Source organism: Phyllostomus discolor, unplaced genomic scaffold (genome assembly GCF_004126475.2).
Source record: "Phyllostomus discolor isolate MPI-MPIP mPhyDis1 unplaced genomic scaffold, mPhyDis1.pri.v3 mPhyDis1_scaffold_31, whole genome shotgun sequence".
Lineage (NCBI taxonomy): Eukaryota > Metazoa > Chordata > Mammalia > Chiroptera > Phyllostomidae > Phyllostomus > Phyllostomus discolor.
The window spans coordinates 21,510-34,955 of NW_023397518.1; the positions used below are offsets into that span (position 1 = coordinate 21,510).

General features: G+C 44.3%; 1 protein-coding gene across 1 annotated transcript in view; it reads left to right on the forward strand.

Annotated features, from left to right (window-relative positions):
• LOC114489754 (leukocyte immunoglobulin-like receptor subfamily B member 5) overlaps nucleotides 1–13,161 on the forward strand; it is a gene marked incomplete at both ends in the record, with an annotated part of 33,771 nt that extends 20,610 nt beyond the window's left edge. Inside the window, 6 exon segments of the mRNA XM_036017279.1 lie at nucleotides 6,053–6,088; nucleotides 7,983–8,282; nucleotides 12,191–12,399; nucleotides 12,401–12,497; nucleotides 12,900–12,954; nucleotides 13,111–13,161. Coding sequence (XP_035873172.1) covers nucleotides 6,053–6,088; nucleotides 7,983–8,282; nucleotides 12,191–12,399; nucleotides 12,401–12,497; nucleotides 12,900–12,954; nucleotides 13,111–13,161 — 748 coding nt within the window.
• Nucleotides 13,162–13,446: the final 285 nt, after the last annotated feature.

Genomic DNA, 13,446 nt, shown 5'->3' on the forward strand with positions numbered 1-13,446 from the left:
AACTTAGAAACATTCCAAACAAACAACCTAACCTTATGTCTACAAGAACTCGAGGAACAACAACAAAGACAGCCCAGAGCAAGCAAAAGGAAGGAAATAACCAAGATCAGAGCAGAATTAAATGACATAGACACTAAAAGCACAATTCTAAAGATCAATGAATCCAAGAGCTGGTTCTTTGAAAAGATAAACAAAATTGACAAGCCTTTAAGCAGACTCATCAAGAAAAAAAGAGAGAAAACCCAAATAAACACAATCAGAAATGAAAGAGGAGAGATTACAACAGATACCACAGAAATACAAAGGATTGTAAGAAATTACTACAAAGAACTGTATGCGAAGAAATTTGAAAAGCTAGATGAAATGGACAAATTTCTAGAAAAATATAATCTTCCAAAACTCAATAAAAAAGAAGCAGAAAGTCTGAACAGACCAATAACAACAAAAGAAATCGAAGCAGTAATAAAAAAACTCCCAACACACAAAAGCCCTGGACCAGATGGTTTCACAGGAGAATTCTACAAAGCATTTAAGGAAGAACTAACCCCTATCCTTCACAGACTATTCCAAAAAATCCAAAAAGATGGAAGACTCCCAAACTCTTTTTATGAGGCCAACATCATCCTAATTCCAAAACCAGATAAAGACACAACAAAGAAAGAAAACTTCAGGCCAATATCGCTGATGAACATTGACGCTAAAATCCTCAACAAAATACTGGCAAACCGCATCCAATAGTACATTAAAAAGATCATACACCATGACCAAGTGGGATTCATTCCAGGTATGCAAGGATGGTACAATATTTGCAATTCAGTAAATGTAATACATCACATAAACAAAAGCAAAGACAAAAACCACATGATCATATCAATTGATGCAGAAAAAGCATTTGATAAGGGACAGCACCCATTTATGATAAAAACACTCAGCAAAGTGGGAATAGAGGGAGCATTCCTCAACATAATAAAGGCCATATATGAGAAACCTACAGCCAACATCATACCCAATGGGCAAAAATTAAAATCTTTTCCACTAAGAACAGGAACAAGACAAGGCTGTCCACTTTCACCACTTCCATTCAATATAGTACTGGAAGTTTTAGCCACAGCAATCACACAAGAAAAAGAAATAAAAGGCATCCAAATCGGAAAGGAGGAAACAAAACTGTCACTGTTTGCAGATGACATGATAGTGTACATAGAAAATCCTATAGACTCCACCAAAAAACTGCTTGACCTAATAAATGAATTTGGCAAAACAGCAGGATACAAAGTCAATATCCAGAAATCAAAGGCATTCCTGTACACCAACAATGAAACAGCAGAAGCAGAAATCAAGAAAAAAAATCCCATTTGAAATAGCAAAAAGAAAAATAAAATACCTAGAAATAAATCTAACCAAAGAGGTAAAAGACCTGTATTCAGAAAACTACATAACACTGAGGAGAGAAATCAAGGAAGACACAAAAAAATGGAAACATATACCGTGTTCATGGATCAGAAGAATTAATATCATCAAAATGTCCATACTACCCAAAGCAATTTACACATTCAATGCAATACCTATTCAAGTACCAATGGCTTATTTCACAGACATAGAACAAACACTTCAACAATTTATACGGAACCATAAACGACCCCAAATAGCTGCTGCAATTTTGAGAAACAAGAGTAAAGTAGGAGGGATCACAATACCTGACACTAAACTATACTACAAGGCCACTGTAATCAAAACAGCCTGGTACTGGCATAAAAACAGGCACATAGATGAATGGAACAGAACAGAGAGCCCAGAAATAAACCCAAGTCTCTATGGTCTATTAATATTTGACAAAGGAGGCAGCACCATTAAATGGAATAAAAATAGCCTCTTCAACAAATGGTGTTGGGAGAACTGGACAGCTATGTGCAAAAAAATGAAACTCGAGCACCAACTTACACCTTATACAAAAATAAATTCAAGGTGGATAAAAGACTTAAATATAAAACGTGACACCATTAAAGTCCTAGAAGAGAACGTAGGCAGGAAAATCTCAGATATTTCACACAGAAGCTTTTTTACTGACATATTTCCTAGAGCAAAGGACATAAAGGAAAGAATAAACAAATGGGACCTCATCAAAATAAAAAGCTTTTGCACAGCTAAAGAAAACAGTATCAAAATAAAAAGAAAACAAACTGTATGGGAAAACGTATTTGCCAATGATATCTCAGACAAGGGTTTAATCTCCAAAATATATAAAGAACTTACATGACTCCACTCTAAGAAGACAAGTAACACAATTAAAAAATGGGCAAAGGACTTGAACAGACACCTCTCCAAGGAGGACATACAGAAAATCCAAAGACACATGAAACGATGTTCACTATCGCTAGCTATCAGAGAAATGCAGATTAAGACCACAATGAGATACCACTTCACACCAGTCAGAATGGCCATCATAAACAAAGCAAAAAACAACAAGTGTTGGAGAGGTTGTGGAGAAAAGGGGACCCTAGTGCACTGTTGGTGGGAACTGCAGACTGGTACAACCACTATGGAAAGCAGTATGGAACTTCCTCAGAAAACTAAAAATGGATCTGCTTTTTGACCCTGCGATTCCACTGCTGGGACTATATCCTAAGAACACTGAAACACCAATACAAAAGAACCTTTGCACCCCGATGTTCATAGCAGCACAATTTACAATAGCTAGATGCTGGAAGCAACCTAGATGCCCATCAGTAAATGAATGGATCAAAAAACTATGGTACATTTACACAATGGAATTCTATGCAGCAGAAAGAAAGAAGGAGTTCCTACCCTTTGCAACAGCATGGATGGAGCTGGAAAGCATTATGCTAAGCAAAACAAGACAGGCAGTGAAAGACAAATACCACATGATCTCACCTTTAACAGGAACCTAAGCAACAAAACAAAGAAACAAGCAAAATATAACCAAAGACACTGAAATAGGGGACAGACTGACAGTGACCAGAGGGGAGAGGAGGGAATTTCAGGGGGGAATGGGTAGGGTTTACAGTAACAAATTTGGAGGACACATGGACAAAAACTAGGAGTGGGGGGTAATGGGGGGGAAGAGAGGAGGGTTGGGTGGGTGGGCTGGAATGGGAGTAAGTGGGAGAAAACTGTACTTGAACAATGATTAAAGTAAAATTAAAAAAAAAGAAAGAAATGACACCAAAAACATAATAAGCCAAAAAAGTTAGATTTTATAAAAAAATAATGTGTGTGAATCAAAGAACACTGTCAAGAAAGTGAAAAAACAACATACAAAACTAGAGAAAATATTTGCCAATTATATCTAATAATGATCTGGTCCATATTATGTTAAGTAGATGTATTACTCAATGATCAAAAACCAAAAACTCCTGTTCATAAAAATGGTCAAAGTACTTAAGTAGGCATTTCTACCAAAAAGATATTCTGCAAAGATGACAAGTTCTATAAATAGAAAGATGAGCTCAGGAAAACATGCCCACCATGGTCAGCCATTAGGAGAATGACCTTGAAAATTACCACAACCAACGTCAGCAAGATGGTGGAGAAAGTCCCAGCTCTGCTCACCCACAGAAGCCATGATTTAACCACCATCCATAGACAAAACTACATTCACACTCTGGGGTGAAGGTGTGAGGTCCCAGCACCCAGTGGAGCAAAAACACCCAAGAACAATTGTGTTGAAAAGGGTGAGAAGAACAGCTTTATTTTACCACATTAGCCCTCCCACCTGCTGGCCCATCTCTGCACAGGGAAATGCCCTCCACTTGCAATTTCTCCTGTGGGGGCAAGGAGAGCAGGAGCCTCCACCCCCACAGCCTTTCCATTACTGCCCAATGGACCAGCTTCTGTCTGGCTGAGGGGTCTGCTGGCCGGATCCTCTGGGAACAGCTCAGAATGAGGAAATAAGGAGAGGTCCCAGTAATTGATGTGTGGGTCTCAACAACCAGCCCACCCACAGACCCTGCAGCTGGCAATGAGTTCCTCACAAAAATGAAAACAGAACTTTCATAAACACTAGCACTTTCACCCTGAGTGTCTGTTCAGAGCAAATGGAATCAGGATTTCTAAGAGATATCTGCACTCCCAGGTTCGCTGCAGGGTTATTCACAACAGCAGACACTTGCAAAGCACATAAGTGTTCACCAGCAGATTATGGATAAGGCAGCTGTGGTGTATAGATACACAATGGAATACTCTTCAGCCATAAAAAACAGGAAGTGCTGCCATTTAAGACAATACAGGTGTGCCAGGAGAACATTATGCTGAGTGACATGAACTGGACCTAGTGAGGTAAATCCTGCATGATTTCCCTTATCTTCAGAATAAATATTTTGGAGATCTGAACTCAGGTAAAATAGCGGAGAGTGGTGATTACCAGAGGCTGGAAATTGGGGGAAGAAGGAAATATTGATTGATACTTGTAAACTTTCTGTTGTATGATAAATAAGTTCTAGAGAGGGCTAATGTACAGAGTGTTGACATTGTTAAAAATAGTCAATTGTACAATGGAAATTTGCTGTGTTCTCAACCCACACATGTTGGGGAGCTTTGCCCGCTGAGCCCCCCATCCACTGTGGATGAGAATAAGTCTACCAAGACATGATCTGCTTGGGGAGGAAAGGGGGCTGATCTCTCAAAGAAGAAGGGCCAAGAGCCTTTTCCTCAGTGGACTTTTATTGGGTTCATTTTGCACAGGAATACAGGTAAAGCTCACTTATCATTGTTAGGTAGTAAGGATCAAACAATAGATAACATACAGAGAACTACAAGGGCTTATTGTGAGTCAGGGTCTGTTAGCTAAAGGGCTACAAAACTTTAGGAAACAAACTGATTTCCTGCTTGGACCCTTGTCATTTAATTGAGAGCATTCTTAGCAAAGTAGTTTTCACAGGATTTTATATATTCTTTCTTAGGCCTGATCACTCGGGGAACCCGCCCTTTCCAGCACAGGGCTGCACTGCCCTCTGTCATTGTTTCAGGCTTAAGTCAGGCAGGGGAAGTAAGGCAGCCAAGAGATTAGGAGACTTCTTGCAGACAGAATGATTCTGTCTTTTTGTAGACAGAATCAGGCTATGTCAAAGCTGAGGGGCAAGAGTCCATCACCCTCTTTTGCTATAGCCTCCCAAGTCCTTCCCTGGGAGCTCCCTGTGATCATGCCTCTCTTCGATCATCCCTCCCTTGAGGAATCTTACCCATCATTGGCTAACCAATCATGTATTGGGGTCCAGGCAGGGTAAAGTAAAAGGGGTAGAGGCAGTGCCCCTGCCAGGGAGATAAGCTTTGTCTCCTTAGTGGCTTCTGGTCTGAAGGTCGCTCACTCAGTGTTAGCCATGTTGAGGGTTACAGCTTCTGAAACCAGGCAGGGCGGTTCCCAACACACACACAGAAAATAAATGGAAATGGTGTGAGGTGATGGATATGTCAGTCATTTGACTGTGGTGATCTTTTTCAAAGTGTACATATATACCAAAACACCAAGATGTACACAATTCCCATGTGTCATTATTCCCCAAAAAGCTGTGGAAAATAATGTTCCTGGTCAAATATCTACTTTTTAAAAAGATTTTATTTATTTATTTTTACACAGGGGAAGGGAGGGAGAAAGAAGGAGACATCAATGTGTGGTTGCCTCTCACATGTCCCCTACTAGGGACCTGGCCTACAACCCAGGCATGTGCCCTGACTGGGAATTGATCCAATGACCATTTGGTTCATAGACCCAGTGCTCAATCCACTGAGCCACACCAGTCAGGGCTGGTTAAATCCCATTTTGGAACAGAAGTAAAGTATCTGCAGCAAGCATGAGCCCTAAGGAATATTAACTGGGGCACACATTAGATATTCTGCAAAGAATATCTTCTGCAAAGAGTTTTTTAATATTAATATTTCCTTATTAGTATTCCTTATTAATATTTAATATTAGGGAGGGGTGGGTCATGGAGGAAATTTGGGCTTCCATGCAGCACAGAACCAATTCCATGGATGGGGTGCATGCAAGCATGAGATCCATTGGGAATCTGTCACCTCTTCTGTGGTTTCCTTCCAGGGTTCTGTCTGGGCCAGAAGATCTGGACACTCACAGGTGAGTCCTCTCCATCCCCTCAGTACAGTGTACACCAACCCTCCGGGCATCAGCCACGGATTTTGTGGGGAGAGAGGAGTTGGGGCTGCTGTGGATGACACTGGAGGGCCAGCAGCGAGACTTCTGGAAACACAAAAAGAGTGGCAAGCCCTGTGTGATTCTAGGGTCTTATTTCTGCCAGGAAAACCTTCCTAGTCTCTCCCTGAGACTACGAAGCCCAGGTCTGTGTTCACATGAAGGAGTCTGAGGATTTTCAAAGCTGTGGTCTGGGGCAGGTGGCTGTCATCTCCATAAGTAGGGAAACAAGATGCCTGACCCCACACAGGCCTCCTAGGACCAGGTGTCCCACACCTTCTCTAACCTGCCCTTCACCATAGGAACTGCAGGGACTCCCACTGCACCTGCCTCAGGGAATGGGACAGTCCTGGCCCTTGGGGCAACTCTGATGGAGGAGAACTTCACAAAAGATCAGGGTTCTATTTCACCTTATTTTCATAAAGTGGAACTTGCTCCTTTCTCCCATGTCTAGTTCTTTTATTCAAACTGTGATTTTAGTTAACCTTGCTCAAACCAGTTATAAACACTAAGAATAATTCTTGTTGGGGGAGAACTGCAGGTCCATGTGGGGTTGGACTGTGTCCCTGGTCCCCCACCAGGTCACCCTGGACATTAGGAGACTCAGTTTGGGAGGAAGCCTTGGGAGAATGAAAAGGAGGAAAAACCCCACGAGGGATAAGAAGAGGGGCAGCTCCCCATTCTGAGCTCAAAGGCAGTGACCCCTCTCTCCCAGGTGGGCACGACAAGCCCTCCCTGTCAGCCTGGCTGATCCCTGTGGTTCCCCTTGGAGGGAGTGTGACTCTTCAGTGTCATTTCTACCCTCCATTTACCTCATTCAAACTAATCAAAAGAAATGGGACCCCCAGTCCTGAACTCCAGAGAGATCACATCAACACCTTTACCATGAGCCCTGTGACCACAGAGCATGTAGGATCCTACAGGTGTTTTGGACATCACAGCCACACATCTGGTTGGTTAGCACCCAGTGATGCCCTGGACATCGTGGTCACAGATAGGTGGCGTCCAGCCCAGGCCATGACCACCCTGCACAGTCAGACTCAGATGCCCTTGGAACCGACAGTTATCACTGCATTTCCAATCAGAATGAACCTTAGAAGGAGAGGCTGCTCTGAGAACGCAGAGACAGGGTGTGTAACATAAGGAATGGGGAGCCCAGGGAAAGGAGGAGGCGCCAACAAGCAGGAGAGTCAACTCAGGAATTAGCAAGAGCAGAATGCTGCTGCCTGGAGCAGGCAGGGAGGACCCAGCAGGGGCCATGTCACCTGATCCTAGCTCCAGAGACCCTCCAGGGGTCTTGAAACCCTGCCTTGGAGCAGCCAGAGCCTCAGATTAGCCAACATCACCTGTCACATTGGGAGTGGCCTCCAGAGGCACAGATTAGGGCATAGATTGGGAAATACCCCCTTCATCTCCACGTTTTTCCTTAGTCTCCTGACTGTTGTCTCCTTTGCTCTAGGAGATGTGTGCAGGGAGTCAGGAAATGCATCCTGCAGGGTCACCCCCACCCCACACATACAGAGCAGGGACACGATAGAGTGGGAGTGGATCACACAGCCATGCAGCTTTGAGCCAGCCCTGAGGGGTTGGGGCTTTTAGTCAAGAGAGACAGAAAAGCAGATCGAGGGGAGGCCATGAGATCCAGGCTGTGAATGCCATGAGCCAGAGGATGGACCAGGATGCTCAGGGGGAATGCAGCACAAAGACTTAAGAAGGAAAGGAGACATCACTGGGCTGAGGGAGGAAGAAATCCACTCCTGGAATATCAGGAGAAGGGGTGAGGGGCGCAACAGATGGAACCTACTCTCTTTCTTCCTAGGTGTGTTCAAAAAACTCTACCTCTCAGCCAAGCCAGGCTCCTTTGTGCATGCAGGAGAGGCTGTGACCCTGCACTGTCACTCAGAACTCATGTTTGACCAGTTTATCCTGTGCAAGGAGGGGGATGCACGGCGTTCCTGGCAGGTTGTGGAGAAGCTCCATGCCAGGAATGGACAAGCTCACTTCTCCATGGGCCCCATGACACCTGCATGTGCAGGGACCTACAAGTGCTATGGCTCTGTCCATCACTCACCCTATGAGTGGTCAATCCCCAGTGACCCCCTGAATGTTGTGATCACAGGTGAGTGTGGCCACACCAACCCTAATTCTCTTTGTGTTCTGGAAGCCTCAAGGGGTGATGTGGTGTTGAGTACAATGTTAATACAGGGAGAGAAAGACACACATACAGAGAGTGAAAAACTCAGGAGAGGGAGCTTGTGTCGTAGGGTGTCAAGGGAAAAGAAGAAAAATGGACAACTTGTAATCCAAACAGAACACAATTGACACTCTAAGGTAGAAAAGGGACCCCATATTAAACTTGACAAGCTCAGGGAAGATTTGCATGGCACCTTACAAACTCACAGACCTCATTAACCCACATAGGATGGTCTGAAATTAAAAACAATCTAACTAGAAACAGATCATGGTGGTAGTCATGTTCTAGGCTGGAGTTTTTCCCTAAAAAAGGTAAATCTTCAACTGAGTCTGTCTGTTTTCTTTTTGCATCTGATAACATACCTCTGGAATATCAAATTTATTTTTTCCTGCTTTTATTTTTTATTTTTTACACATATTTTATTGATTATGCTATTACAGTTGTCCCATTTTCCCCCTTCATTCCCCTCCACCTTGCACACCCACTCCCACCCACATTCCCCCACTTTAGTTCATGTCCATGTGTCATAAGTTCTTTAGCTTCTACATTTCGCATACTATTCTTGCCCTCCCCCTATTTTCTACCTACCATCTATACTACTTATTCGCTGTACCTCCCCACCCACTCCCCTGTTGCTAATACTCCATGTGATCTCCATTTCTGTGGTTCTGTTCCTGTTCTACTTGTTTGCTTAGTTTATTCTTGTTTTTGTTTTAGGTGTGGTTGTTAATAATTGTGAGTTTGCTGTCATTTTACTGTACATGTTTCTGATCTTCTTTTTCTTAGATAAATCCCTTTAACATTTCATAAAATAAGGGCTTGGTGATGATGAACTCCTTTAAGTTTACCTTATCTGAGAAATACTTCATCTGCCCTTCCATTCTAAATGAAAGCTTTGCTGGATAGAGCAATCTTGGATGTACGTCCTTGCGTTTCATGACTTGGAATACTTCTTTCCAGCCCCTCCTGGCCTGCAAGGTCTCCTTTGAGAAATCAGCTGACAGTCTGATGGGGACTCCTTTGTAAGTAACTGCCTCCTTATCTCTTGCTGCTTCTAGGATTCTCTCCTTCATTTTAATCTTGGCTAATGTAATTATGATGTGCCTTAGTGTGTTCCTCCTTGGGTCCAAATTTTTGGGGGACTCCCTGAGCTTCCTGGACTTCCTGAAAGTCTATTTCCTTTGCCAGAAAGGGGAAATTCTCCTTTATTATTTGTTCAAATCACTTTTCCATTGGTTGCTCTTCCTCTTCTCCTTCTGGTACCCCTATAATTTGGATGTTGGAACGTTTAAAAATGTCCTGGAGGTTCCTAAGCCTCTCCTTGTTTTTTTGAATTCTTGTCTCCTCATTCTTTTCTCTTTGGATATTTCTTCCTTCTGGTTCACACCAGAAGGGATTTTTTTGTCTCTTTTTTTTTAAGATTTTATTTATTTATTTTTAGGGAGGGAGAGAGAGAGGGGGAGAGAGAGAGAGAGAGATTTGAGTCCCAGTTTCCTTCCCATTACTATTGATTCCCTGTACATTTCCTTTATTTTAGTTAGCATAGCCTTCATTTTTTCATCTAATTTGCGACCAAATTCAACCAATTCTGTGAGCATCCTGATTACCAGTGTTTTGAACTGTGCATCTCATAGGTTAGCTATCTCTTCATTGCTTAGCTGTATTTTTTCTGAAGCTTTGATCTTTTCTTTGGTTTGAGCCATTTTTTTGTCTTGACATGCCTGTTATGTAGTGAGGGGTGGAGCCTAAGGTGTTCACCTAGGAGGAGTAACCCACATCGCTGGGTTGTGATGTGGTATGTGGGGTAGGGGTCAGAGAGGGAGCAGTGGAGCTTGCTCCACTCTGTCAGATTTCAGTCCCTTCTGCCACTTTCCCCAAGCAAATTGGACCCTTCTGGTGCTGATTCCTGTGTGGGTGGCTTTGTGTACATTCTAAGATCCTGTGGGTCTCTCCAACGAACTCTCCTGTGAGGCTGGGAGTCTCTCCCAACACCTCAACCCCCACAGGTGTTTTCAATCAGTGATTTGAGGCTTTATTTCCCCACACTGGAGCCCTGGGTTGTGCGGTCTGTCTCACTCCCCAGATTCACCTCGTTTATTTGCATGTGAATGTGGGACCGCCAGTCCACCAGCCACCTTGCAAGCCATGACCCTCCACAATCTGCTGCCTCACTGTGTTTGCCCGCTGTCACCCTATGCCTGGCATCTGCCAGCCACTGCTTGCATACCCAGAGTCTGCTGGTTGCTGCCTTGAGCACTTGGTGTTCGCCAGCCACCACTTTTTTTTTGCTGCAACCCCTCTCTACCCAGCCTTTGACTCCGCCCCTCCTACCAGTCTAGATGAATATGTCTATTTTAACTCCTCGGTTGTCAGACTTCTGTACAGTTCAATTGTTTGTCAATACTGGTTGGGATTTTTTTGTCTCTCTTTTTTTAAGATTTTATTTATTTATTTTTAGGGAGGGAGAGAGAGAGGGAGAGAGAGAGAGAGAGAGAGAGAGAGATCAATGTGCAGTTGCTGGGGGTTATGGCCTGCAACCCAAGAATGTACCCTGGCTGGGAATCGAACCTGGGACACTTTGGTTCCCAGCCCGCGCTCAATCCACTGAGCTACACCAGCCAGGGCGGATTTTTTTTTTGTTTCTAAATTTGTGGTCCTTATTTTGGTTCTGTGAGGAGGCACAGTGTGTCTACCTATGCCTCCATTCTGGCTGGAAGTCTGGAATGTCAAATTTCTTTTTTCCAGACCCCTCTAAGTACTGGCACCACATCAGAGGGGGACCTAAAAACCCCTCATTGTTACTGTTATCATGTTCATTGTTGACTGTTAACTACCTGTACCCACCTATGTGATAGATATGTCTATCATTTTACTTTTTATATAATCCCAGAGCTTCCCACTTTACTTCCTCCCACCTCTCTAAGCAGTCACCAATGGATTTCATGTAACCTATTTATGTTTCCCTCTTTTCACTGTAATGTATAAAGAAAGGTGCAAACTGCCATTCTTTGGAGCATTTTCTCAACATGTTGAGGTTTTGTTTCCTGCCAATTGTCATCAGTTTGTCTCCAATAGAGTCACAAGTTTCTCTACAGGTGTGGATGTTTCTTACATTGACAACAATGACAAACAGACAGAGAATGAAAAGTTGGACCAGAAGACCCATGAACATGGAGGTGAGGGCTGTTTCCCCAGCTCAGCAACACAGAGTTCCTATTCTGACACCTCAACACCCTTCCTCTGGAGCAAAAACACAGTAACACACCAAACACCCCTCAGCCAGCACTGTGAAAGATCCAATTAGAGATTAGGTCCCAGAGGAGTCGTCCAATCATGTGGTTTAACAGTTCCTTTGAAACAAAGAGGGAGGAGTGGTCACTCCCAACACCTGGGTGCAGGACCACACTGGCCTGTCCCTGCAGAATGAGGTGATCACAGATCCTGGGGAGATTCTGTCACTTTTCACTTCATAATCTCTTCACTTCACATGAAGAAACCTAAACTCAATCTGTGTTCTGGGGAGTCCCTGAAGTGTGTTTTCAGTTCTTCTGTTCAAGACAATCCCAGGTCTCACAGCTTTGAGGGGCAGTAAGCAGAGAGATACATGCAAAAAAACCAAACAAACAGGGATTCAGGGAAAAGCAGAGTCCGACACACACACACACACACACACACACACACACAGGAGTCAGCACTGCAGGGATCAAAGTGAGGCTGACAGATGCTAGAAGACACACAGAGTGGACACTGCAGGGCATAAAGAGAGAATTCTTCCTTCTCTCCCAAGGAAAGGGTAAGTTGTGGGCTAAGATCAAGGTCTCTGTTTCTTCTAGGAATGCAGAAGAAACCAACTCTCTCAGCCTGGCCTGGCCCCACAGTATTTTTAGGGGATAATGTGACCTTGTTCTGTCACTCTGAGAGTCCAAATGACCTGAACCACCTATGCAGGGAGGGTGAGACTCACGGGTGCTGGTTTGCTGGGGGACAGTGTCTTCATGGTATGTTGCAGGCTGACTTCCCCCTGGGCCCTGTGACCTCAGCTCAGAGGGACCCACAGAGGGACCTACAGATGCTACAGCTCTCTCAATCACTCTCATGTATGGTCACACCCGAGTGACCAACTGCACCTTCCTGTTACAGGTGAGGTACCTGGTACCTGTTCCTGTCTTACTAGACACTCAATCATGGAGCTACATCTGAAGGTTGCCCTGCTGGTGACAGGCATCTTAGGAACTCTGGAGAAAAAGAAGCACTGAGAAATACAGGGAGGAAAAGAGCAAATGCAGGGCAGGGCCCTTCAGACCTTCCTTCACCTCCTGTATAGACGCCCACAGTGGGGCCCGTGAATCCAGGCAGATGAAGAAAGGGGTCAGGACAGATCTGGGAGGGGGAGGGGCTGGATGCAATTTGGGGAGCACAGAGGTTGCATCAGCCTCTCACCCTGATTTGTTTCCCAGAAGCACCTTCTGACATACAAGTGATTTCCCCATTGAGGGGCCCAAGGTGACGTGTCTTCTGACCACACCTGTCTTTGGTCACCAGGCTTATCTTACTTTGCCCCTTCCCACTGTCACATCTCAGGTGGTCCTTCCTCAAGGTACTCAGGTGGAAGGACCAGAAGGCCACATCTTTCTTTCAGGGTAGGACAGAGTAAGGGGTGGGCAGGTAGCCACCCTTCCAGGAAAAAATGGTGCTTGCTACTTTAGTGGGCTAAGGAGTACACCTGGTGACACTTCTCTGACCCTTTTCCTAGTATCTTCTACAAGCACGTGCCTCTCACCCACAGAGTCAAGTACAAGAAAAGGTGAGTAAGGGGGCCACTTAATTTGGTCCATGGTCCCCAGAAGGCAAAGGCTCCTGTGTAAGTGTAAGCTCTGCTACCTCCCTGCTCTGTGACCTTGGCCTAGTGAAATGTCCAATGTGTTCATCAACATTGGCGATGGTGGTCAGCACGGGAATCAGAAAAGGAACTTAGCCAGTCATACTTCTCAGCTGGGACCAACAGGCAACAATGACTGTGACCCCATGCTCAGGGGAGATGTCCATACTCCCTCCATAAAGTTGAGTGGGGATAGGCATGATCAGGGGT